The following is a 25,221-nucleotide window of genomic DNA, read 5'->3' as shown; positions in this document are numbered from 1 at the left end:
GATATGCCACACCCACCTCAACATATGGGTGACATTCATGCGTCTGGATGCGAGAATGCACAGTCCACCCCGGTCCTTCCAGAAACATATATTCGCCCACTTCATCTATGGTATTTATGTTGCCCATTGGTTGTCTGCCAGAAGAAGCCTGATGGATCTTGATCAATGGAGCCATGCACGCCTCTCGGTAGAATATATAGCACCATCATAAACATGGGGAGACTAGACATGCAGGAGTCGATAAGCACAGTCTTGCTCCCCTATGAGATGAACCTATCATCTCATATCACCATGGCCCATCATTCGCATTAACCCCCACCCCGTAAGAGAACAAAGTCACAAATCAAGCTTCGAGGATCAGAAATCAGCATCCCCAGGTAGGTGATATAGAAAGCAGACACACTTGTTATTAAAGTTGTCTGCAATCCACTATTGCTCCTTACACATATACCACAAGACCACAACCTCACTCATATCAAAGTTGATCTTGAGCACCGACATCTCCAAAAGTAGACGAGAAGGAACTTAAGATTGATGATGTCCAGTTCTGCCCCTCTTTCATGATCATGGTGCCGTCCGCATACCGGAGGTGGCCAGAGATGTGCCCGGCTATATTAGACTTCTCAAGATAGCTGTCAGGACGTCAACCACAAGGTTAAAGAGGATGTGGGAGATGGAATCCCCCTGCCTCATCTTGCATGAAGATCTAAAATAGAGACCCACGTACCCATTAATATTAAAGAGAAGTGCATATTTCAACCCTGAACTTTTGCCCTAATCTAATTTACAACCCCGAACTCCAATACCGTCTAAATTACAACCCCCAACTCTCAAAACCGGCTAGGATTCAACCCTCCCCTCTCCGTTGACCTGGTTGACCGGTTTTGATCAGTCAACAGCTCCAGTCAGCATGCCACATCAGCCAAAAATGCAAAATTTCCAAGGAAACAATCTGTAAAATCAAAGAAAATCCAGGAAAAGGAATAAGAAATCCAATTTTCAAAAAATAGGGAAAATAAAAGAAGAATTTCCAAAAAAACAAAACCTCAAATTCCTGAAAAAGTATTTCCAGAAAAAACCCAAAAAATCATCTATTCTATTTTCCCTAGCTTTTTTCGTGATTTTTTTTGGAATTTTGCTTTTTCATATTTTTTTCCTGATCTTGTAGATTTTTATTTACTTTTTCTTGAAATTTTGAAAAAAGAATATGACGTGGCATGCTGATTGGACCCGTTGACTAGTCAAAATTGGTCACCCCAGGTCAAAACCGGTCAACAGGGAGGGGAGGGTTGAATCCTGACCGGTTTTGAGACTTGGGGTTGTAATTTAGACGGTATTGAAGTTCGGGGTTGTAAATTAGACTAGGGCAAGAGTTCGGGGTTGAAATATGCACTTCTCTCTTAATTTAGGACCCCAATAAATCTCGAACATTCGGATTTTAAACATGTCATCCCGAACATTATTTGATGGCAACTTTAGTTGATGCGAAGTGGCAACTTCAGTTGTTGAAACATGAAAACTTTGTTCCAGATAGTTTTTTTGACAGAAAATTGCCATGTTTGCCAACCTCGTATGAACTAAAGTTGCCATGAAAAACGTTCGGGTTGTCATGCTAAAACGTTCGGGTTATCATGCTTAAAATCCGAATGTTCAGGATTTATCATTTCCTTAATATTAACAATGGTGCTACCCCTCCCGATGATCGTCATGATCCTGGAGCACCAACGATCATCGAACCCCCTTCGATCGAGCACCACGCGGAGAAAGGACAAATCTAGGTTGTCGTAGGCCTTCTAGAAATATAGCTTAAGGAAAATGCCCCGTTGGTGTTTGACCTTAACCTCATGAGAAATCTCAAGAAGCACCATGATCCCATCATGACTGAACTGCCCTTTAATGAAGGCAAAATCGTAGGAGTGCATGAGGCGATCCACCACAGGGACGAATCACGTCGCACACACCTTAGAAAAGATGCCTTGGAGTACATTGATGACAGTGACCGGTCTAAATTGGCAGTGCATATACAATAAATAATTGGATAGTAGGCTGCGTGCATCAATCGGTGTTTAAGTCATGGTTTTACCCTTCTTTCGAATTCTTTACTACTCCCTCGGTTTCTAATATAAGCCTTTTTAAAGATTCAATAGGAACTACATACGAATGTATATAGACATATTTTAGAGCGTATGTTTACTCATTTTGCTCCGTATGTAATTTGTATTGGAATATCTAAAATGACTTATAGGAGTATTTAGGAACACAGGGAGTAGAAGGGGGCACATACACAATCGATGTTGAGGTCGAGGGTCATCATATTCTCAATTTGAATGAGACCACAAGCACATAAACTGGTCTACCACCAGTATTTGCTCGTAGTGGCAAGCCTGCGTTTGCTGCATACTACAAAAATGTTCTAATAACCGGGATCACGTGGTTGCGCACGTTTGTGTAAAGTTTGGGGTGAAGTAATGTATGTTCATGATTGATTCATGTAGCCCAAAATATATTTCAACATATTGTTTGCCTTTGTATGGTTTGATAATTTTTCATGATAATCACTAAATTCTAAATTCAAATATTAATCATATGTGTATGTGTGGAAAAACATGAACACATGCCACAAGGCCCACAACCAGGCTGCAATGCTTTTTTCGACAAAGAGAATACATTAATATCAAAGAGATACCAATTACACCCAACCTCTACAACAATGAAATGTCGTAAAGACATCACAGATGCACACAGCCAAAAGACCAAAAAAGAAAAAGAAAAAATAAATAAAAGATCTCGCTATAGTGATCAATTCGTTGTAGCTGCAGCACGAACCACAACCAAGACAACACCCAAAGTCCAAATTCTTTAAAAGCGACGCCTCCAAGAAGGAAACAGTGCACAAACGCCGTCATCGCCTGATCATAGATCTTAGGTTTTCACCCTGAAGAAAATCCTCACTCTCAAAACAATGCCTTCAACAAGAACATTGCTAGGCACAACCAATTAAGGCCAAACCTTAGGTTTTCACCCTGAAAGCTAAGACTTTGTATTTCACCTGTGTTACCGCCCTCACTTGTCGATGCCACTGCTACAAGTCACGAATCCCCAAGCGAAGTCATCATCGCCTCAAAGTCTCGATCCGCCATTATTAGGCCTCGGATCTCATCCACCATGACATTCTCCGCCACTGTCTTCACCATGAAAATCGAAATACCGATATGTCCCATAATGTCAACACACAACGAAGCTTCGCATCACACCTTCGTGAAGCCATACGGGCTGAAATTCGGGCGTACGCGACTGAATCCATTTCGACCAGTAATCTACAGGCATCAAGCATCCAATGAAGATTTCTGACGGAGTATTCCGGAACTCGTCAATGATCAGATCAAAGAGGGTCGACATCTCGCAGAACACCATTTTGGAGTAAGAAGAACCCTAGGAGCGGCAGATGGTGGCCACGGCAACCCATTCGGATCCACGACCTCCATCCTGCCCAGATCTAGGCAGAAGCGAAGCACCTCGTGGAGAGAGATGAGGGAGATGGGGAGGAGAGGAGGCTGTGGGGCGTCCCGCCGCCGCCTACCCACGCCAAGACTTTGCCCGGCGGGGCTAACAGGCGGCGGCGAGGTGGGGAAGGGAGGGAAGGTGGGAGCAATGCGGCGGCGATTTGGGGCTCCGCCCGTGTCGCCCCGATGGGACAACGCGGGGGCTGTTCCAGGCTGCAATGCTGATATAGGTATATTATAAGCCAATTAAATGAAACATCTTTTTAATGCAACACTTAAGCAATGATACACTAGGGTATCTCTGAAATATACAAACATTTAGGAGAACACGCTAAAAGACAAAGCATGTAAATTCTATGTCTCCGGTAAGACTCCTCCCACACACGACTTGAAGAAACCGGCAAAGCCACGTCGTTGTTTGCCGAACCAAGGCTTCTTAAGCGCCTCCGCTGCGGTAAGCCGCTTCTCCGGGTTGCTCTCCAGCAGCCCGCTGAGCACCTCGAACCCGGCCGACGACAACTTGCGACTGGGAAACTTGTCCCGAAGGCGGTTGACGCTCCCCTTACCCGGCAGCTTCGATTTCCGGTCTGCCGCTAGCTCCGAGTATCCAGACCACTCCTTGATCCCCTCCGTGCCGACGATGCCAAACACTTTAGCCATCATCTCTATGTCCGACTCGCCGTCGAACATGGAGGCGCCGGTGCCCGAGAGGAGGTCGGCCATTATGCATCCCAGCCCCCACGTGTCCACGCGATCGTCGTACTCGCGCGAGTGCAGCAGGAGCTCCGGCGCGCTGTACGGCGTCAGAATAATCACCTCCGGCTGCCTCTTGCCCCGCCCTTTCGTGGACATCCCGAAACCACCGATCTTGTAGACTATGCGGTCGTCCTTGACCTCGCCGCGAACATCGGCTTCCACGGCCCCCTTCTTGGGCTTCTGCTTCCTGTCTACGGTGCCGTCGTCGAGGAGCACGTTCTCTGGCTTGATGTCGAGGTGCAGGACGTCCACGCCGTGCACGGCCTTCAACCCTTCCACGAGCTGCTTCATGATCCGGCGCACCTCGTCCTCGGAGAACGGCCGACGAAGACGAACCCGGCGCTGCATGTAGCCGCGTAGGTTGAGGCGTCCGACGTAGTCCATCACGATGAAGGAATCGCGTTGGCATGCGGCAACGCAGGTTGCGCGGTGCTGCACGATCGAGGGGATGCCGCGGCACGCGCCCAGGCACATGGCCTCCCGCATGACCTCCGGTAGGCCGGAGATAATGAAGCCGTCGTCACCGCTCCCGCTGAGCCGCTTGACGGCGACGATCAGGTTGTCCTGGGTGTCCCACGCCTTGAACACTTCCCCGTTGATGCCCGCTCCCAGCTTCTCCAGCCGCTCGTACCGCGCCATGGTGGCAGGCCAGGCGGCCTCTTTCTTTCCGGTGGAAGCTGCCATGGCGTCCGTGCCGGTGCACGCAGATTGGATCGCCAGGAGGCAAGTAACAAGTTTAGGCAGGGAGGTGGAGATACAACGAGTTGACATATATACACATTGGGAAAACGTTGATTTGTCTAGGGTACGGACTGCGGGCAGTCCTGGACTCGAACCCACACTCCGACTCGGAGTCAAGACCAACCATATTGCTGTCTGCTGATTAATTTGATCAACTCTATTACGTACGCAATTCCACCACTAGGCGCCAGTCTCCGCGCGTGCGTTGGATCAAAGCAACCGACGTAGTTCGATTGCCTCTTCTTCGTCTAGACTCAACAAGTAAAAAAAAAATCTCCTACCCTCCGAAGCTATGCCGTCAGCGATCGCCGGCCACTCGCAACACCGCGCTTGCCCCACCCGCCGGCCGTCTGCGCCGCCCCATTCATCCTTGCCCCATGCTCACCAGCAACCCACCTCCTCCTGTCGCCAGTTGGCTCGCAGGATCGCCAGTTGTAGCAGAAAACAGAGTAGCGCTCGCCATGGTTACCATGGTTGCAACTCCGACACCGGCCGGTTCCAGCGCATGATGACGACGGTTGCAGCATCAGTAGCATCACCGCCACCGGCTCGCCGCGAGTCGTCGACTTGCACCGTTGTGGCAAGCAAAAAAAAACTGAAAGTAACAAAAATCCTTCGTTTGTTGGTTGAAGCAAATAATTATTAAGTTCAGCAAAAATTAAAGTCGGTTCCAGCAAAACAAAGTCAGCGAGAAAAACTCCCGGTGTGTGATTGTAGCAAAAAAAAAGTAGTTCCAGCAAAAATATACACTAGTTCCAAAAAAAAAAATTGTCACCGACAGTGAGGGTGCGTCCGGTTCAAGCACATCGCATGGCAGGTAGCAATTACTCATGCCGGTTCCAGCTCTGGGCTGCCCCGGTTGCAGCAAACGGTCGGTGTGGTTCCAGCATCTGGCAAACCGATTGTAGCACCCCGCGTCCCGCGTGGTCACCACTAGCAGCTGCAGGCTTCCAACATTTGCCATCGTGGTTCCAGAATCTGGAAGCCACGGTTCCAACATCTAGTGGCGGAGCTTGATGCAAAAGGTTGCGGGCCATGCTAGCTAAGCTATAGAAATTACTCTTGGGCTGATGTTGCACGCCAAACTGAGCATACAATGAAGAGAATTCTCGTGGGCTGGGCGGGCCGGGGCACATGTTGTCCCTCACGTAGCTCCGCCCCTGCCAACATCTATAACCATGGGTTGCAGCACCGTGGTGCTACACGACGCAGTCACCATCGACGCAATACTGCCACCATGGCAACTCCTCGTGCCGCTGATGGTCACAATCCCTGGTCTTCGTCCTCACTCTCTTTTGTAGCAAAAAACGACATGGAAGGCGGGCACGAGGGGTTGGGTGAGTGGGTGAGCGGCCGTGGCCGACTCCCGGTAGCAGCGACTGGTGCTTAATCTCATGGAGGGGATTTTCTCTCGCGGGAGAAACAAAGAGAGATGAAGGGAGAGTGAAGGGAGGAAGCGGATAAGTGAGGGAGAAAGAAAAATAAAGAAGGGCCAGAGGATAAGAGACCGACCACGGGAGAGGCGGTGCGGGACGCGTGGCGATACAGCGTGCGTCCGGCCCAAACTCGGCTGGCTGGCTGGGTGAAAGCGTGCGTCCGGTCTAAACACCCTTATTTTTCTCCCACATATGTGATGAGTTTGTAGGTCTAGGGACGTCCCGTCAAATGTGGGAAACTTTGGGGCCTCCATTGAAGAGGCTTTTTCTCTCTTTCATTTCCAGGTCTTCGGGTTGGAGATGCTCTTAATTTGGCCAGCATAAAACTATTGGGGGCTGCTATGCGTCAGCCGGCGGATAACTATAAAATATCCGCCGTCTGGCTGGCCATTGGATTGATGCAGGGAGCCGTCTGATCTACTCATCGGTGTTGCAAAAAGATTTCTAACATATGTTGTGTTTTAAAACCTTTGCAACAGAGGTGATGTTGCAGAATTTTTTTGCAACAAAGGTCTTGTTACAGAAATATTTTGCAACATGATTTTTTTTGGAACAGAGGGCTTGTTGCAGAATTTTTCGCAACATATTTCTTGTTGCAGAAACATTTTTGCAACAAAGGTGATGTTGCAGAATTCTTTTTTCCCAGGCAGAGGCGGCGAACTGGTAATCGGCGGCAGCACACATGCCGGGGACACAGAACAAACAGCGAGGTGCAAAGAAGGGCTGGGGACGAGCAGAGCAGATCCAAGCGGTGGCTGCCATTCACAGCTTGACAGCGGAGGTAGAGTCCGGCGACGGGCTCGCCCGATCACTTCCATGGAGCTTCGGGCCAGAATCGGTGACATCGCAAGGGCGGTGCCATTAGATGTGGCGGCGCGGCGAGTGGAGCGAGAGGAAGATAGGGAGCGACGGCGGGGTGCCTCGGCTACACAGGCAACAACCCTCAAGGATCCAGATTCTGCAACACACGAGTTGTTGTGGTAGGCAAACCGCAACAAGAGCTCAGTTGCAAAAACGGAAGAGATAATTTTAGGTGAGGCACGCAGGACACATGTCCCACGTACGAGACGGCGGACGCTTGCATGCGATCTGCCGGCTGAAGGTGAGCGTTTTCCAAACTATTGGCCCTTGACCTTTGTTTGACCGTATATTACACCATGGGCTAACTATGTGTACAACAGTTTATCAGTTCTGTTGAAGTTTAGATTCTGAGATAAAAGAAGAATTACACTCTTGACTTAAACTGCTTTTATTGTTGAAATATATTGCCTGCCTCTCTTCATTAAGTGCCCAAAGGAGTTTGCACAAAACCCTTTTCGCAGATGCATGACGTCAGCAGGTGAGAACTAAGAACCACATGATAACTCAGCGTGCATGTCAAGTCCTCTACATTATTTTTCAGTTAACAGTTGGCACTTCGTCAGTTCGTCAGTTTCGTCAGTCAGTGTCAATGATTCAAGTCATTTCTCACAGGCTCCCTTCCCTAGTCTAGTAGGAGCCTGACAGTGCACAATTGAAGAATACTACACTGCATATCTTATTGAAAAAAAAGAATTCCTTTCAAACGGAACAGTTTAGCATGCACTCACGAATCTGCATAAAAGAGTGTCACGCACGAATCTACACAAGATCGTATAGGGGGGATGTTTGCATGATAAACATCTTCTCTGCTGGCCTACATTATAGATACCTTATATCAAGCTTGTTATCCTGCCAGAACTAGTTGAGTACAAAAATTTAATGAAGATATTGCATGCCAAAAAGCGCAATTTTTACTAAAATAACAGCAAAGCTAAACTGTCTGACTTGACTATAGAAACCACAGCTATAAAAGATAATTTTGAACAGTAATTATAGAATTAATGATGTGTTTGCTGACTTCAAACTGGTTCCTTCATAGAACCCCAAGCCTTCAATCTCACGACCAGAATCTTTGATATCCAGCAGTTCATTTCTAAGCCCCTCGTCTGTGCAACCTAGTAGTGCACATGCCTTCACTCCAGCACTAATAAACTCCTGATAATACCGACAGATAGAGTAATTAATAATTAGCGCATACATAACTTATGTCAAGAAGTATTAAGTGAAAAATTTCTACAAAAATCAATCTTTTAGGTCGTCTCCACCTGCTCGGTCAATAACAACCTTATAATGCTTGAATAAACTGATCGCTATCGATGATGAGCAGAAGTCATCATCTGACAAGGCATGAACATGGCATCGATGCAGCGTACGAAAAAATGCTTAGAAGGGGGAGAAAATACAGTGATCAAAATCGCCAAATATAGAGGGAAAGGAGAAACACCAGTGGGCCTTATACTTCTTTCATTTAAGCTTTTACTGTCTTAACTGTAGCTGTGAAGAATGTGTAGCTTTCTGTACATGATGCTTTCCACTGAATTATAAACTGCACAGCATCCTAATTTATCATGCAAACAGAGGCACTTTTTTCAGGCAGTTCCAGGTCCCAGCAAGAATAGGCCTCGCAAAAGGAACATTTTCTCGGTAAATATGAAACATAAGCCGCAGCCTGACTGCCGGGGGAATAGATCTTTCTAGCACAAAATGACCCTTGGCCATACTTGATCTTAGCAACGAAATACATATATTACACAGGGACAAAAATTAGTTGAGCACTGGGTGGTCACTAAAATATGTTAAGCAACTCAGCAAGTAATGATATCACTTAACAATAAGAAATTGTAAATACACGTTCCAAAAGTATAAAGCACATCATTGTACAAATTTAATTAAATGTATGGAGGCCTAGCATCTTCTTTCTTTTCTAAAGCTATATGTTTGTCGTCTGAAAGCTTTCATGGCCAACCACCTGCATACATTCAGAGTTTCAGACAACATTCATATACAAGTTTCATTTTACATATCTTTACACTAATTCTGTAGACATATGATAAATGAAATCATAGTCAAAGCTGTCTGTCGAAGACAAAAAAATGTCAACAACGCCCTATATTTTGGGAAGCAGAGAGTACATTTTTGCAGAAGACCTAAAAAAAACAGACAAAGCATGTGGAGTGGCTAAAACTAATTCTAAATTTCCGGTAGGACTCCAACAATGCACGACTTGAAGAAACCAGCAAAGCCACGTCGTCGTTTGCCGAACCAAGGCTTCTTGAGCGCGTCCGCTGCGGTAAGCCGCTTCTCCGGGTTGCTCTCCAGCAGCCCGCTGAGCACCTCGAACCCGGCCGACGACAACTTGCGACTGGGAAACTTGTGCCGAAGGCGGCTGGCGCCCTCCTTACCCGGCAGCTTCGACTTCCGGTCTGCCGCTAGCCCCGAGTATCCAGACCACTCCTTGATCCCCTCCGTGCCGACGATGCCAAACACTTTAGCCATCATCTCTATGTCCGACTCGCCGTCGAACATGGAGGCGCCGGTGCCCGAGAGGAGGTCGGCCATTATGCATCCGAGCCCCCACGTGTCCACGCGATCGTCGTACTCGCGGGAGTGCAGCAGGAGCTCCGGCGCGCTGTACGGCGTCAGAATAGTCACCTCCGGCGGGCTCTTGCCAGGCCCCTTCTTCTGGGACATCCCGAAACCGCCGATCTTGTAGACTACACGATCGCCCTTGACCTCGCCGCGAACATCGGCTTCGATGGCCCCCTTCTTGGGCCTCTCCTTCCTGTCCTCCGTGCCGTCGTCGAGGAGCACGTTCTCCGGTTTGATGTCCAGGTGCAGGATGCCCAGGCCGTGCATGGCCTTCGCCCCCTCCAGGAGCTGCTTCATGATCCGGCGCACATCGTCCTCGGAGAACGGCCGACGACGAGTGACCCGGCGCTGCATGTAGCCGCGTAGGTTTAGGCGTCCAACGTAGTCCATCACGATGAAGGAGTCGCCGGTCTCGGATTGGCATGCGTCAGCGTAGGTCCGGCGGTGCTGCACGATCGAGGGGATGCCGCGGCACGCGCCCAGGCACATGCTCTCGCGGGCAACCTCCGGTATGCCGGAAATAATGAAGCCGTCGTCGCCGCTCCCGCTGAGCCGCTTGACGGAGACGATCAGGTTGTCCTGGGTGTCCCACGCCTTGAACACTTCCCCGTTGATGCCCGCTCCCAGCTTCTCCAGCCGCTCGTACCGCGCCATGGTGGCAGGCCAGGCGGCCCCTTTCTTTCCGGCGGAAGCTGCCATGGCGTCTGTGCCGGTGCACGCAGATTGGATCGCCAGGGAGGCAAGTAACAAGTTTAGGCAGGGAGGTGGAGATACAACGAGTTGACGTATATATATGTACATACATGTTGGGAAAACGTTGATCTGTTAAGATACGGACTGCGGGCGGTACTGAACTCGAACCCACACTCCGACTCGGAGTCAAGGCCAATTATTTTATTTTATTTTTGCGAAATCAAGGCCAATTATATTGCTTGCTGATTAATTTGATCAACCCTATTACGCAATTTGGGCCGGTCCGTGCGTGAGTTGGATCAAAGTTCCATGAGAACACGTACAGTCTCTCTGCTCTCCGGCGTGTAACACGACAGTCCTCAAACTAGTGAAATGCTCCATTATGGTCCTCAAGTATGTGGATACGCTCCAAAACGGTCCTGAATACGCCTGACAATACGCCTACAGCTTAGCCTGATGCCATGTCAGCATACAGTAGAAGCATGAGGCCCACATGTTAGTACAGAGGAAAAAAAGTTAGCAAAATAAATTGCAAAACAGAGGTTCCAACCTGAAACCTTTGCTCGCTGATTGTAATGTGCGCACAAGCTAACCACAGATCACAATTGTGATTAGTTTTAATATCTGACCTATATATGACACAACACAGAAAACAACACATAGTGTGCCTCCATCACGTTCCTTTTCCACTGTTTTTTTGGTTCACATTTATTTATCTTTTTCCCATTTAAGAAATAAATGTAAGGAAGTTTTACATTCAAAAAATTATTTCAAAACATGTTCGTGGTGTATTAAAATATTATTGTGTAAACTCATTCTTGCATTTCAAGAAACACGTTGATTTTCTAAATACAAGTTGAATTTTTTAATACATTTCTAAAATTTATTGATTACACAATAAATTTTAATACATGTCAACTTTTTAAGCAACTGTGTACTTAGAAAAAACAATATACACGGCAACTGTGAGTGCTTGTGGTCCTGAATGAAGATATGTAATTTTTATTATTTTTAAATCTATATAAATTTGAAAAAAAAATCATGTTTACCTATTTTAGTTAACTAATAATGAAAATGAAATGAAGATTTCAGATACACGATAATTGTGTATTTGTAATTACTAGAAGAACGCCCGTTCGTTGCAACGGGGCCACATTAACTTTAAGAGTTCAATATTAATATTCTCATACATATCAAGTGACATTGGCGACATTTTTTACCATCAAATCCTCACGCACACACTCTCTTCCTCCCTCTTCCTCACTCTCTCTCCCCCTCTCCCCCTCTCTCTCTCTCTAACACACACACATATCCATCTTATTGGGTACGGGACCATAATCCATCTATTTCACACACACACACACAGGCACGCTAGTGCATAACAATATGGATTATGTGTATTATATTTGCCACCACAACTGAGGGAATTAATTTCATGTAAGTCGGCCAGCCACAGCTCCAAGAATACGCGAAGGAGATGGCCCGGGTCGGCGTCGGCACCGTCCGGCACGGGCCCGCTTCCAAGTGCGTCTGCGCGTCGGCCACCCACGCCGGATCCTTCAAGTGCCGCTTCCACCACACCAACTCCCAAGGCCACGGCCAGGGAAGCCGCCCTTCTTCGCCCCCTTCACCGGCCGCGGCCAACGCGGTGCCGCGGCACCCGGCCTCGCCGTCCTCGTCCTCCGGCACCGTCGCTACCCAGTGACGCAGCCCAAGCATCGGCCTCGAGAATTAAGAACGCTTGACAACGGAGAGGGAAGGGAAGATCATATACATGTCATAAGAAAAGGGAGTTTATTTACTGCTCCATCGATGTATTGTTTCCTTTGTTTGAAGATTGATTACCATCTGTGAGTGATTTTTCTGAAAATCAATTATTTGTTTTCTAATTAATGTGATTGAGTGATTTAAGGTAAGGTTAATTAATTTAGATTTGGTCTTTAGAGATTGTTCGTGATTGATTTTATATTACTAAATAACTTGCACGTATGGAAAGTTCTTACCTGTTTAGATTTTTTTCGTTGTGCGAGAGAATGACGCGAAAATAAACCGATGAAGTGGGGGGAGGGGACGAAAAAATCTACGAAAAAACCAGCGAAGGTGGGAGGAGGTACCAAAAAAAACATGAGAAGTGGGACGAAAAAAACCTGGAAGCGGGACTACCAACTGCTCCATTAAAAATAGAGATTGTAAAATTTTCTTGCATTTCATTTTTAAATGAAAAGATAAAACAGGAAACATAAACACGAACTTGGAAGGAAACAATAAGAAAACTGGTAGCTGGGCATATAATTGGGCAAAAGTATAACCATTTCCTAAAACTACTATAAACATTATTAAAATACATGTTGTCAATTTTAAAAATGATTTTGCATTTGAAAGAAAAACAATGAGGATGCACAACAATTGTGCGTGCTTGTGGTCTTGAATGAAGAGATATAAATTTTTCTTACATTTTTAATCCACATAAATTTTAGAAAAAGTTCATGTTTACCTGTACAAGTGTACATGCCGACCTAATTTTATTTTCTATATTAAGCTTTATAGACAACAAGTGTACATGTAGCACATGTCAGCTCTTATCGCTCGCTCACGTTGCTGGATGGCCTGGGCTCTCAGGTTCGAACGCAACCGCGCCCAGTTTATGTTTTTGAGTTATGGCAGGTGCTCCGGGCGGGCTTTTTATTCTGTCATGTTTTTGGGGCCCAATAAAGAAAGGGAAGGAGAAGCGGCCACCCGTGGCAATTAGGGCATCTCCAGCCGTTCGGCCCCCCAGGGTGCCTAAATAGAGCGGCTTGGGGGCGTGCCGGCGCTAGTTCGGTCCCTGGGGCGACCTAGCTCCCAGTCACGCCCCCAAGCGCCGGCCCCAGGATGCGGGAAATTTGAACTAGGTCGTTCTCACTTACAAAAGACGCCATAAATCCGGCGATCGGACGTAGTCTGGCCTTACAAAAGACAAAGCGTCGCACGCCGTAAGTTCGTGTGCGCAACGAATCACTCGGCGGGGTCGGCTCCAGGCGTTGGCGGAGTCGGCGTGCGCGGGCTCGGCGGTGTCGGAGCTGCTTCGGTGTTGGGCTGTGTCGGCGCGGCTTCGGTACTACTGGGCGGCGCTGTAGAGGCGTCGTTCGGGCTTGGCGTCCGTGTGGCCGTGGGCGCGGGAGCTGGCGTCGTCGGCGTTGCCGTCTGCATCTGGCTCAAGATGAGGCCGCGCTCCGCCATGTACCACGCCCTGAGCTCCTCGTCGTTGCTCTAGAGCATGTCCGCCCCGCCCATCAGAAAAGCCATGTCGGTGTTCCTCTTCTTCGCGGCGACGTTCGTCCGGAGCAGGTCGACGTTGGTCTGGAGTAGGTCGAGCTTGATGGCGCTGTTCGTCATCAGCGAGGACCACCGCGCCTCGGTCTTCTCTTCACGTAGGACGGCCCGAGGCTGGGCGTCGGCGAGGCAATGCTCGATGGACTCCTGCACTCGCGCGGTTGCCGCGTCGGCGTTTTTCCCCTTCTTTGCCAATTTGTGGCCGTCCGGCCGCCCCTCTGACGCACCCGGAGTCGTCGCGACCGGCTTGTATGTCTCCTTGGCCTTGTCGAGGGTACGTCGGATTTCCGCCCACTTCTTGCACTTGTCAATGCGCTTGTAGACGTGGAGGTGCTTGAAGTCGGCGTCGAGGTTGCCGCACCGATACATGGTGAACATGCGCAGCAACTGCGCGGAGGAACAAACAGTTGGCGGGCGGCGGGCGTAGACGACGAAGAGATGCGGGCGAATGGCGTGCGTACCTGATCCTCAATGCTGGCACCGCTCTCCGGGCAAGCCGCGACCTCCTCGACGATTCCATGCCATTTGTTGCACGCCCCTGGATACGCCCCCAATGGTTCGCCATCGCCTTGGAGCCGCGCTGCATGTAGACGCCATTGAAGTAGGGGTCGACGAGTTTCCGCTCGTCGAACTCGGCCTTGATGCGGTCCCAGTACGTCTCGAAGCTCTGGTTCGTGCCGGTGGTCGGGTCGAGGCAGACGACTTTCCATACTTCGACGAGGCATTCCTTCTCCTTGGACGTCCACTTGATGCGCGGTTCGCCTGGCCTAGCCGCCCGCTTCTTCTTCTGGCGCCCCTTCGTCGGATCAGGAGCCGGCTCCTCCTCCTCTTCCTCCTCCTCCTCCTCGGGTTCCTGCGCTTCGTGCATGTCCTCGCCGTAGACGTAGCCGAGCTCGGCCTCCATGCCGCCGCTGAGATCCACTACCTCGTCCTGGGTGGCGAACCCGGGAGACGCGGCGGCCGCGGTCGATCCTGTCGCGATGATGTCGTCAAGGTCGGCTCTTGTGTCGTCGGTGTCATCGAGGTGCGAGAAGGGCAATGGTCCACGACGGAGATGGGGCGTCGGTGTGGACGCGTAGGCGGGCGGCGAGTAGTTGTATGGAGGGTACTTGTAACACCTCGGATGTAAGTTTCCCAATTTGTACTCCAACTCTTGTCGTTTCCGGCGTTAAGTTATATTTATTTCCTCGGGTTCGGGTCTTTGTCTCCGTGTGTTGTTGTCGTTGTCATGCATCTCATATCATGTCATCATGTGCATTGCATTTGCATACGTGTTCGTCTCATGCATTCGAGCATTTTCCCTGTTGTCCGTTTTGCATTCCGGCGCTTCGTTCTCCTCCGGTGGTCATTTCTAGCTTTCTTTCGTGTATGGGGATTAAACGTTTCCGGATTGGACCGAGACTTGCCAAGAGGCCTTGGTTTACTACCGGTAGACCGTTTGTCAAGTTTCGCATCATTTGGACTTCGTTTGATACTCCAACGGTTAACCGAGGGACCGAAAAGGCCTCGTGTGTGTTGCAGCCCAACACCCCTCCATTTTGGCCCAAAACCCACCTAAGTCTTCTTCATCATCTAGAGGGTTCGATCACGATCGCGTGGCCGAAAACCGCACCTCATTTGGACTCTCCTAACTCCCTCTACCTCTATTTAAAGAACCTCTCCGTTTTCGGATCTTCCTCTCCTCCCGAAACCCTAAAAAAATCCACCTCGCGCGCCAGACATGTCCGTTTCTTGCCGGACAGACGCCGCCGCCGCCCGCAACCACTGAGGGGCTGCCACGTGGCATCGCGCCGCCACCACCGCCGAAGCCCGCCGCGGCCCGAGCCGGGCCCCCGCGGCCCAGTCGCTCCCGCCGCCGCCCGGGTCGTCTCCCTCCTCCGCCCGACCGCCCGCACCGCCTTGCGCCCCCGCGCCGACCACCCCCTTGCTACAGTGCGCGCCGCCGTGCTACAGTGCGCGAGATCTAGATCCGTGAACAGTGAAACCCTAGGTGGTCTTTTTTTCTCTAAGTCCCGATTTTTGCAGATCCATGTCCTCATGTTCATGACCCCGTAACTTTGCATCCGTAGCTCCGATTCATGCATATAGCATATCAAAATGTTCATCTTAGAGAGTACATCATTTCGTTCCATTGCATTATTTTCATTTGAGTTCATCTTGACGCCCGAAATGCTGTTAGAAGAGGGCTACTTGAGATAATTGTCAGATCTGCTAATCCGTTTAGGTTTTTGTCATTTTTGCCATGATTAATGTGTGCATGATATGCCCTGATGCTCTACATATGTTTTGTTAAGGGTTTTGTCATCTTTCCAGAGGTGCAACCCATGTTTTTTTGTGATGTGTGTGGTGTCTTGTGCAAGCTTGCAAAGTGGTGCACTTGCTAATTCTGTTTTCAGGGACTTAGTAATTTCACTAAGTCCTGGATCTGTTTATCTCATGATGCCATATGTTCGTGTTGTTTCCTAGTGATCCGTGCCTCTTTTGAGGATGATTAGTAAGGATGTTTTGTTAATATTGTAGTGCTCTATCCATCCATGTCTTTGTTTGAAATTATGGAGCACACTAGCTTGAGTCAATCGAGCTCTACTTTTGCTACTTCGTGAATCTGGGCAGATTGTCAACTTGTTTGCAATTTTGCCGATTATGTTGTAGTGGATCCGTGCATGCTATGCTTTTTTTCTTGCCATGTCTAGCTTGAATTTTGTGCTTTCTCTTGATGGTTGTATGCTTGTCTTGCCATGACTTGCACCGTAGTGAGTGCATCGAGCTCGTAAACATGCCTACTTGATATCTGTTTTCAGCATGTGCCAGTTTTTCACTAAGTCTGAAAACTGATTATGTTTTTGCTATGTTCACATGCTTGCAATTGTATTTTTTGATCTCTTTTGGCTCAAGGTCACTAAGGGACTTTTGTTAAGCTCTTTGAGTAGCGCCATGCCATACTTTACTTTGCCATGTTCAGGTCCTGTAGCATATAGTTTTGTTGCTCCGAAGAGTGCTACCTGATCTGAAATTCCAGACAAGTGTTAATTTCACTAAGTCTGAGATATGTTTGCCATATGCATTTTTGCCATGCTTGTTTGAACCTGTTAATGGATGATTTGGCGGTAGCTCAGTGCTAGACTTTTGTTAAGAATCTTGTATGCATCCCTGCCATGTATTTTGTTGTCATTTTTGGGTGCTGTAGCATGTTTATCTCATTGCATTTAGATAGCTACTTGCTGTAAATCGCAGACCGGTGTCATTTTTGAATCGCTTGCCATTTCCAAACCGTAGCTCCGATTCCGGGGTTCTTTATATCGTTTTCAAGCGATATCATCTCATCTTTCCAGTGGCACACTTGGAATCCCAAGTTGAGGCCAGGTTCATGCATTTCCTGTCATATCTTGCATTTGGCATCCCGCATCGCATCCCGCATAGCATACCATCTTTGCATTGTGTTGTTTGAGTTTGCACGTGGTTGATTGTATCCTTGTTGCTTGTTTGTCTTATTTGGGTAGAGCCGGGAGACGAGTTTGCTAACGAGGAGCCCGTTGAGTTTGCTTTTGAGGATCCAGTCAACTCTGACAACTGTGCAGGCAAGATGATCATACCCTCGAAATCACTACTATCTTTGCTATGCTAGTTTGCTCGCTCTTTTGCTATGCCAATGCTACGATGCCTACCACTTGCTTGCAAGCCTCCCAAATTTCCATGTCAAACCTCTAACCACCATGTCCTAGCAAACCGTTGATTGGCTATGTTACCGCTTTGCTCAGCCCCTCTTTATAGCGTTGCTAGTTGTAGGTGAAGATTGAAGGCGTTCCTTGTTGGAACATCTTTTATTTACTTGTTGGGATATCATTATATTGCCATGTTATCTTAATGCATCTATATACTTGGTAAAGGGTGGAAGGCTCGGCCTCTCGCCTAGTGTTTTGTTCCACTCTTGCCGCCATAGTTTCCGTTATATCGGTGTTATGTTCCCGGATTTTTGCGTTCCTTACGCGGTTGGGTTATAATGGGAACCCCTTGATATTTCGCCTTGATTAAAGCTTTTCCAGCAATGCCCAACATTGGTTTTACCATTCGCCACCTAGCCTTTTCTTTCCCTTGGGTTCTGCAGACTCAAGGGTCATCTTTATTTTAACCCCCCGGGCCAGTGCTCCTCTGAGTGTTGGTCCACTTGTCAGCTACCGGTGGCTACCAGGGGCAACTCTGGGCTGGCCTACCTGTACCTAGGACAATCTGAGTGTGCCCTGAGAAAGAGATATGTGCAGCTCCTATCGGGATTTGTCGGCACATTCGGGCGGTGTTGCTGGTCTTGTTTTAACCTGTCAAAGTGTCTTCAAGAACCGAGATACCGAGTCTGATCGGAATGTCTTGGGAGGAGGTCTATTCCTTCGTTGACCGTGAGAGCTTGTCATGGGCTAAGTTGGGACTCCCCTGCAGGGATTTGAACTTTCGAAAGACGTGCCCGCGGTTATGGGCAGATGGGAATTTGTTAATGTCCGGTTGTAGATAACTTGAACCTTAATTAATTAAAATGAATCAACTGAGTGTGTTACCGTGATGGCCTCTTCTCGGCGGAGTCCGGGAAGTGGACACGGTGTTGGAGTAATGTTTGCGCAGGTGGTTCTCTAGTTTCTCGCTCGTGCTTTGCCTCCTCTTCTCGCTCTCTTTTGCGTATAAGCTAGCCACCATATTTGCTAGTCGCTTGCTGCAGCTCCACTCATATTTTACCTTGCCTTACCTATAAGCTTAAATAATCTTGATCGCGAGGGTGCGAGATTGCTGAGTCCCTGTGGCTCACAGATTACTATTACACCAGATGCAGGGCCTGATGATTCCGCTCCAGGAGACGCGTTTGAGCTCAAGTGGGAGTTCGACGAAGACTCTCAACGTTACTATGTTTCCTTTCCCGATGATCAGTAGTGGTGCCCAGTTGGGGGTGAACGGGACCGTGTCGCATGTTGGGTTATCTTTTATTTTGGCGCCGTAGTCGGGCCATGAGTGTTTGGATGATGTAATGTTATTTATGTACTTGATTGACATGGCGAGTGTAAGCCAACTATGTTATCTCTCCTTTATTATTTATATTACATGGGATGTTGTGAAGATTGCCTAACTTGCGACATATGCCTTCAATGCGATTATGTCTCTAAGTCGTGTCTCGACACGTGGGAGCTATAGTCGCATCGAGGGTGTTACAAGTTGGTAATCAGAGCCTTCCCCGACCTTAGGAGCCCCATTGCTTGATCGTTTTAGCAGCCGAGTTGTGTCTAGAAAAATGTTTTGAGTCATTTAGGAATTATATATTAGAGATTTTAGGAATTCTTTTTACTTCCCAATCTCCTCATCGCTCTGGTAAGGCATCCTGACGTAGAGTTTTGACTCTTCTCTTCTCAAATTTCACTAAAAAAAAATTTAGGATCACGCGGGTATCTTGGAATCGTTCCGATGGTTTTATGATGAGAACATTGTCTTGGTGCCTGCTGTCAGGGGTTTAGTGGAAGTGTCCCGGGGAGTTGAGCTCTGAGGTGTTGTCATCATAATTTTATCGTTGCAGTTCTGGAATACCTGAGTTTAGTATGCCGACATCGAAAATCCCTTTTATGCAGTTCATTGGTGAGATAACCTCGACGCCACCCAGTACTGGGGCGGGAGTTCGGGAGTATCGCCATAACTTGTATAACGGATGCTTTTCGAAGGTTGAGGTAGATGGTTTCCGAAGGTTTCTTGGTTATGTGTTGAAGGATGGATACAACTGGATGTAGGATTTGCTAGTTTGGGTGAGATATTATGCTTCCCCTGTATCCCCAACACCTGATTGCATAACCGGAAAGGTTTGGGAGTTTCATAGGTGGGAATTCTAGTAGCTCTAGTTCTTCTTCCATGGATATTGGTTTGAGATTGGGATTTCTTACCGATTATTCATTCTTGATCCGTACCTTGTTGAATTATTTCTCTACCTTAATTCTACGTGGCTTCTCAATTTATGGATATGTGACCATTTCAAGAGGAATGCATTCGTTCATTTTGTTCGGATGTGAAGACTATATGTTGCAATTTTCATTCCGTTGGATTCAGCTTCAATATTTGTCTATCATTGTGCTAATGGTGGTCAACCTCTTCAGGATGGCTCCTCCAACACGCATGACTCCGAATCCTAATCCGCCACCACCTCCACCTCCTCCGGAGGCATGGAAAGCTGTGATGGCCGCAACCAATGCAAACACACAGTTGATCATGCAAATTCTTCAAGAGCGCAATCAAGGCAACCAAGGGAATCAAGGCAGCAATCAGAATCACTTTGCTTCACTCAACCAGTTCCTTGCTAACGGGCCAAAGACTTTCAGCAATTGTGTTGAGGCAACCGATGCTGATGATTGGCTTGTGGATCTGTGTAAGCATTTCGAGTGCAGTAATGTCAGGCATGAGGACTTTGTTAAGTTCGCTTCCTTCCAACTCAAAAATCAAGCTGCAGAATGGTTCCAGCAGTACAAGGACTCCAGAGGTGGACGTGTTATCACTTGGGATGATTTCCGTCGAGATTTCAGAGCTCATCATATTCCTCAAAGCGTTGTTGAAAGCAAGCGTGAGGAATTCCGCAATCTGAAGCAAGGCTCTTTATCTGTCTATGACTATAACAAGTTGTTCCAGAAGCTCGCCCGCTTTGCCAAGCAGGACGTACCTGATGAGAAGAGCATGATATACCAGTTCAGGGGTGGTCTCAGAGAAGAAATTCAGCTAGCTCTTGTTCTCTTCGAGCCCTTGAGATACGATGAGTTCTACAACATGGCATTGAAGCAACAGGCTGCTAAGTTGAGGTGTGATGCTTCCAAGAAGCGAGCCAGAGATGTTACTCCTTCTTCCTCTACTCAAGTGGCCAAGCAGCAGAAGTTTTGGCTTCCTCCTCCTCCGTTCCGTCAGCCGTATCAGCAGAAGAGCAAAGGTGGCAGTGGTTCTTCCCACCCACCCAACCCTGGCTTTCAGAACAAGACTTCGTCTCAAGCTCCAAGATCGAGTGCTCCGTACCACCGTCCGCTTTCAGAGGTCACGTGCAACAAGTGCCAACAGAAGGGTCACTATGCCAACAAGTGTCTCAACCAGAGGCGTCTTCCTCCTCCTCCTCCTGTCAGATCAGTAAGTACAGCTGTGGTCAAGCATAACCCCAAGCACGCCAAGGTCAACTTGATGAATGCAGCTCAGGCAGAGGACTCGTCAGATGTGATCATGGGTAACCTTCCTGTTAATGATATTCCAGCTAAAGTTCTTTTTGACACTGGTGCATCGCATTGCTTCATCTCGAGACCGTTTACAAATAGGCATGAATTGGTTTCGCAAGTTTTGCCTAGTCCTTTAGCAGTTGTCTCTCCCGGTAAGCGCATGCATTCTAACTCCATCGTTCCAGATGTTTCTATCACTTTGGGTGACTACAAGTTCTTGGCTTCTCTAACGGTTCTCGGTGACTCGGATATTGATCTTATTCTCAGAATGGATTGGCTTTCTAAGCACAAGGCACATCTTGATTGTGCAGCCAGGCAGATTCAATTGACTCATTCGTCTGAGGATGTAATTGTCTTTGCCGCTCGAGATAATATCATCCGTCTGTTTTCTCTCAATGAAAGGGGTGAATTGGATGCTATTTCGCAAATTCCAGTCGTTTGCGAATATCAAGACGTCTTTCCAGAAGAGCTTCCAGGAATGCCTCCGCACCGTCCAGTTGAATTCATTATTGATCTTGAGCCTGGCACGGAACCTGTGTGCAAGCGTCCTTACAAGCTCGGACCTGAAGAGTTGAAGGAGCTAAAGAAGCAACTCGATATTCAAGAGAAAATGGGTCTCATCCGGCCTAGTTCTTCTCCGTGGGGTTGTGGTGTTCTTTTTGTGAAGAAGAAGGATGGAACGGACCGACTTTGTGTTGATTACCGTTCAGTGAACAAGAAGACCATCAAGAACAAATACCCACTTCCCAACATCAATGAGCTGTTCGAACAACTCAAAGGTGGCCAAGTATTCTCCAAGCTTGATCTCCGTATGAGTTATCATCAGATTCGTATCCCGTGAGCAAGATATTCCCAAGACGGCTTTCAGGACAAGCTTTGGTTCATATGAATACACTGTCATGTCTTTTGGCCTCGTCAACGCTCCTCCGACGTTCTCTCGCATGATGAATTTCATCTTCAATGCCTACACCAATGACTTCGTTTTGGTCTATCTTGACGACATTCTGGTTTTCTCGAAGAGCAAGGAAGATCATGCCAAGCACTTGCGTTTGGTTCTTGATAAGCTCAGGGAACACAAGTTCTACGCCAAGTTCTCCAAGTGTGAATTTTGGCTCGATGAGGTTCTTTATCTTGGTCATATCATCTCTGCCAAGGGCATTGCCGTGAATCCTGAGAAGGTGTCTGCAATTGTGAATTGGGAACCTCCTCAGAACGTGAAGCAACTCCGTAGTTTCCTCGGTCTCGCAAGCTATTGCCGAAGATTCGTTGAAAACTTTCTAAGATCGCGAAGCCTCTCTCAAATCTTCTCCAGAAGCACGTCAAGTACGTTTGGTCTCCGGAGTGTGACATTGCTTTCAACACTTTGAAAGAGAAATTGATCACTGCTCCAGTTCTGACTCCGCCTGATGAATCCAAGCTGTACGAGGTCTTTTGTGATGCCTCTCTCCAAGGTCTTGGCGCAGTATTGATGCAAGAGAAGAAAGTTGTTGCTTATACATCTCGCCAGTTGAAGCCTAATGAGAAGAACTACCCCACTCATGATCTCAAGTTGGCGGCAGTTGTGCATGCTCTTTTGACTTGGAGACATCTTCTATTGGGAAGAAAAGTGGACATTTTCACTGATCACAAGAGTCTCAAGTACATCTTCACTCAGCCTAATCTCAACCTCAGGCAAACTCGATGGGTCGAAATGATTCAAGAGTATAATCCGAGTATTGAGTATACTCTAGGCAAGGCTAATGTGATTGCTGACGCTTTGAGCAGGAAAGCTTACTGCAACCATCTGAGTCTCAAGCCTTATCAACCCGAGCTTTGTGAAGCTTTCCGCAAACTTAATCTGCAAGTTGTTCCTCAAGGTTTCCTCGCCAACCTTCAAGTCTCTCCTACCTTAGAAGACCAGATTCGCCAAGCCCAGCTTCTTGATGCTATGGTGAAAAAGGTGAAGATTGGGATTGCCAAGAGCCAGTCCAAGTACAAGTGCTACCGCCTTGATGACAAGGACACTCTTTTCTTCGAGGATCGTATTGTTGTACCCAAAGATGACCTTCGTAAAGTGATCATGAACGAGGCTCACAATTCTCTCCTCTCCATCCACCCTGGGAACACGAAGATGTATCAGGACCTCAAGCAGGCTTATTGGTGGACTCGAATGAAGCGCGAGATTGCTCAATTCGTTAATGAATGTGATGTCTGCAGAAGAGTGAAGGCAAAACACCAAAGGCCAGCAGGTCTCCTCCAACCTCTTGCCATTCCAGAATGGAAGTTTGACCAGATTGAGATGGACTTCATGACTGGGTTTCCAAAGTCCAAGCGTGGCAATGATGCTATATTCATTGTCATCGACAAACTCACCAAAGTGGCTCACTTTCTGCCTATCAAAGAGTCGATCACTGCAGCTCAATTGGTGGAACTCTACACCTCTCGTATTGTCTCTCTGCATGGTATTCCACAAGTGATCTCTTCAGACCGTGGCAGCATCTTTACATCCAAGTTTTGGGATTCTTTTCAGAAGGCCATGGGCACCAACATCCGCTTCAGCACAACTTTCCATCCTCAAACTAGCGGTCAAGTCGAGCGTGTCAACCAGATTCTTGAAGATATGCTTAGGGCTTGTGTGATCTCCTTCGGCATGAAGTGGGAGGATTGTCTTCCTTATGCTGAATTCTCCTTCAACAACAGTTTTCAAGCAAGTTCGGGCAAGGCCCCATTTAAAATTCTGTATGGCAGGAAATGCCGTACCCCTCTCAACTGGTCTGAAACCGGTAAGCGTCAGCTTTTGGGTAATGACTTAATCGCAGAGGCAGAAGAAATGTGCAAAGTCATTCGTGATAACCTCAAAGCAGTCCAATCCCGCCAGAAGAGCTAGTATGATAGTAAGCACCGTGATTTGGCTTTCAAGATCGAAGATCATGTTTACCTCCTCGTCTCTCCTATGAAAGGTACTCGTCGCTTCGGTATCAAAGGGAAGCTTGCCCCTAGATACGTGGGACCTTTTAAGATTGTCAGCAAGAGAGGCGACCTCGCCTATCAACTCGAGCTTCCTTCAAACTTTGCAAATGTTCATGGCGTGTTCCATGTCTCTCAGCTTCGAAAGTGCTTCAAGACTCCTGACCGCACCATCAACTTCGAGGACATTGAGCTCCAAGAAGATCTCTCTTATCGTGAGCACCCAGTTGCTATTCTTGAAGAGACTGAACGCAAGACTCACAACAAGTCAATCAAATTTCTCAAAGTCAAGTGGTCACACCATTCCGACCGTGAAGCTACCTGGGAACGCTAGGACCACCTCCGTTCTGAGTACCCGTCGTTTTTTCAGTCCTAGATCTCGGGACGAGATCCTTCGTAGTGGTGGAGTGTTGTAACACCCCGGATGTAACTTTCCCAATTTGTACTCCAACTCTTGCCGTTTCCGGCGTTAAGTTATATTTATTTCCTCGGGTTCGGGTCTTTGTCTCCGTGTTTTGTCGCCGTTGTCATGCATCTTATATCATGTCATCATGTGCATTGCATTTGCATACGTGTTCGTCTCATGCATTCGAGCATTTTCCCCGTTGTCCGTTTTGCATTCCGACGCTTCGTTCTCCTCCGGTGGTCATTTCTAGCTTTCTTTCGTGTGTGGGGATTAAACGTTTTCGGATTGGACCGAGACTTGCCAAGCGGCCTTGGTTTACTACCGGTAGACCGCCTGTCAAGTTTCGCATCATTTGGACTCGTTTGATACTCCAACGGTTAACCGAGGGACTGAAAAGGCCTCGTGTGTGTTGCAGCCCAACACCCCTCCATTTTGGCCCAAAACCCACCTAAGTCTTCTCCATCATCTAGAGCGTTCGATCACGATCGCGTGGCCGAAAACCGCACCTCATTTGGACTCTCCTAACTCCCTCTACCTCTATTTAAAGAACCTCTCTATTTTCGGATCTTCCTCTCCTCCCGAAACCCTAAAAAAATCCACCTCGCGCGCCGGACATGTCCGTTTCTCGCCGGACAGACACCACCGCCGCCCGCAGCCACTGAGGGGCTGCCACGTGGCATCGCGCCGCCACCACCGCCGAAGCCCGCCGCGGCCCAGTCGCTCCCGCCGCCGCCCGGGTCGTCTCCCTCCTCCGCCCGACCGCCCGCACC

The 25,221-nt window shown here is 48.0% G+C and overlaps 2 protein-coding genes and 1 pseudogene across 2 annotated transcripts; all 3 read right to left on the bottom strand.

Annotated features, from left to right (window-relative positions):
* Window positions 1–3,857: 3,857 nt before the first annotated feature.
* Window positions 3,858–4,916, bottom strand: LOC119330152 (putative cyclin-dependent kinase F-2). The gene has a single exon (XM_037603268.1). It carries the CDS (start codon window positions 4,896–4,898, stop codon window positions 3,858–3,860), a length of 1,041 nt encoding a protein of 346 aa, XP_037459165.1. The 5' UTR covers window positions 4,899–4,916.
* Window positions 4,917–7,996: 3,080 nt separating this feature from the next.
* Window positions 7,997–9,016, bottom strand: LOC119333543 (annotated as a pseudogene).
* Window positions 9,017–9,487: 471 nt separating this feature from the next.
* LOC119334280 (putative cyclin-dependent kinase F-2) lies at window positions 9,488–10,585 on the bottom strand. Its single transcript, XM_037606876.1, has one exon. The coding sequence runs from the start codon at window positions 10,583–10,585 to the stop codon at window positions 9,488–9,490; it is 1,098 nt and encodes a 365-aa protein (XP_037462773.1).
* Window positions 10,586–25,221: the final 14,636 nt, after the last annotated feature.

Source organism: Triticum dicoccoides, chromosome 7A, assembly GCF_002162155.2.
Source record: "Triticum dicoccoides isolate Atlit2015 ecotype Zavitan chromosome 7A, WEW_v2.0, whole genome shotgun sequence".
In the NCBI taxonomy this organism is placed as follows: Eukaryota; Viridiplantae; Streptophyta; class Magnoliopsida; order Poales; family Poaceae; genus Triticum; species Triticum dicoccoides.
The sequence above is the reverse complement of the archived record's forward strand: the minus strand, read 5'-3'. Positions and strand labels throughout refer to the sequence as shown.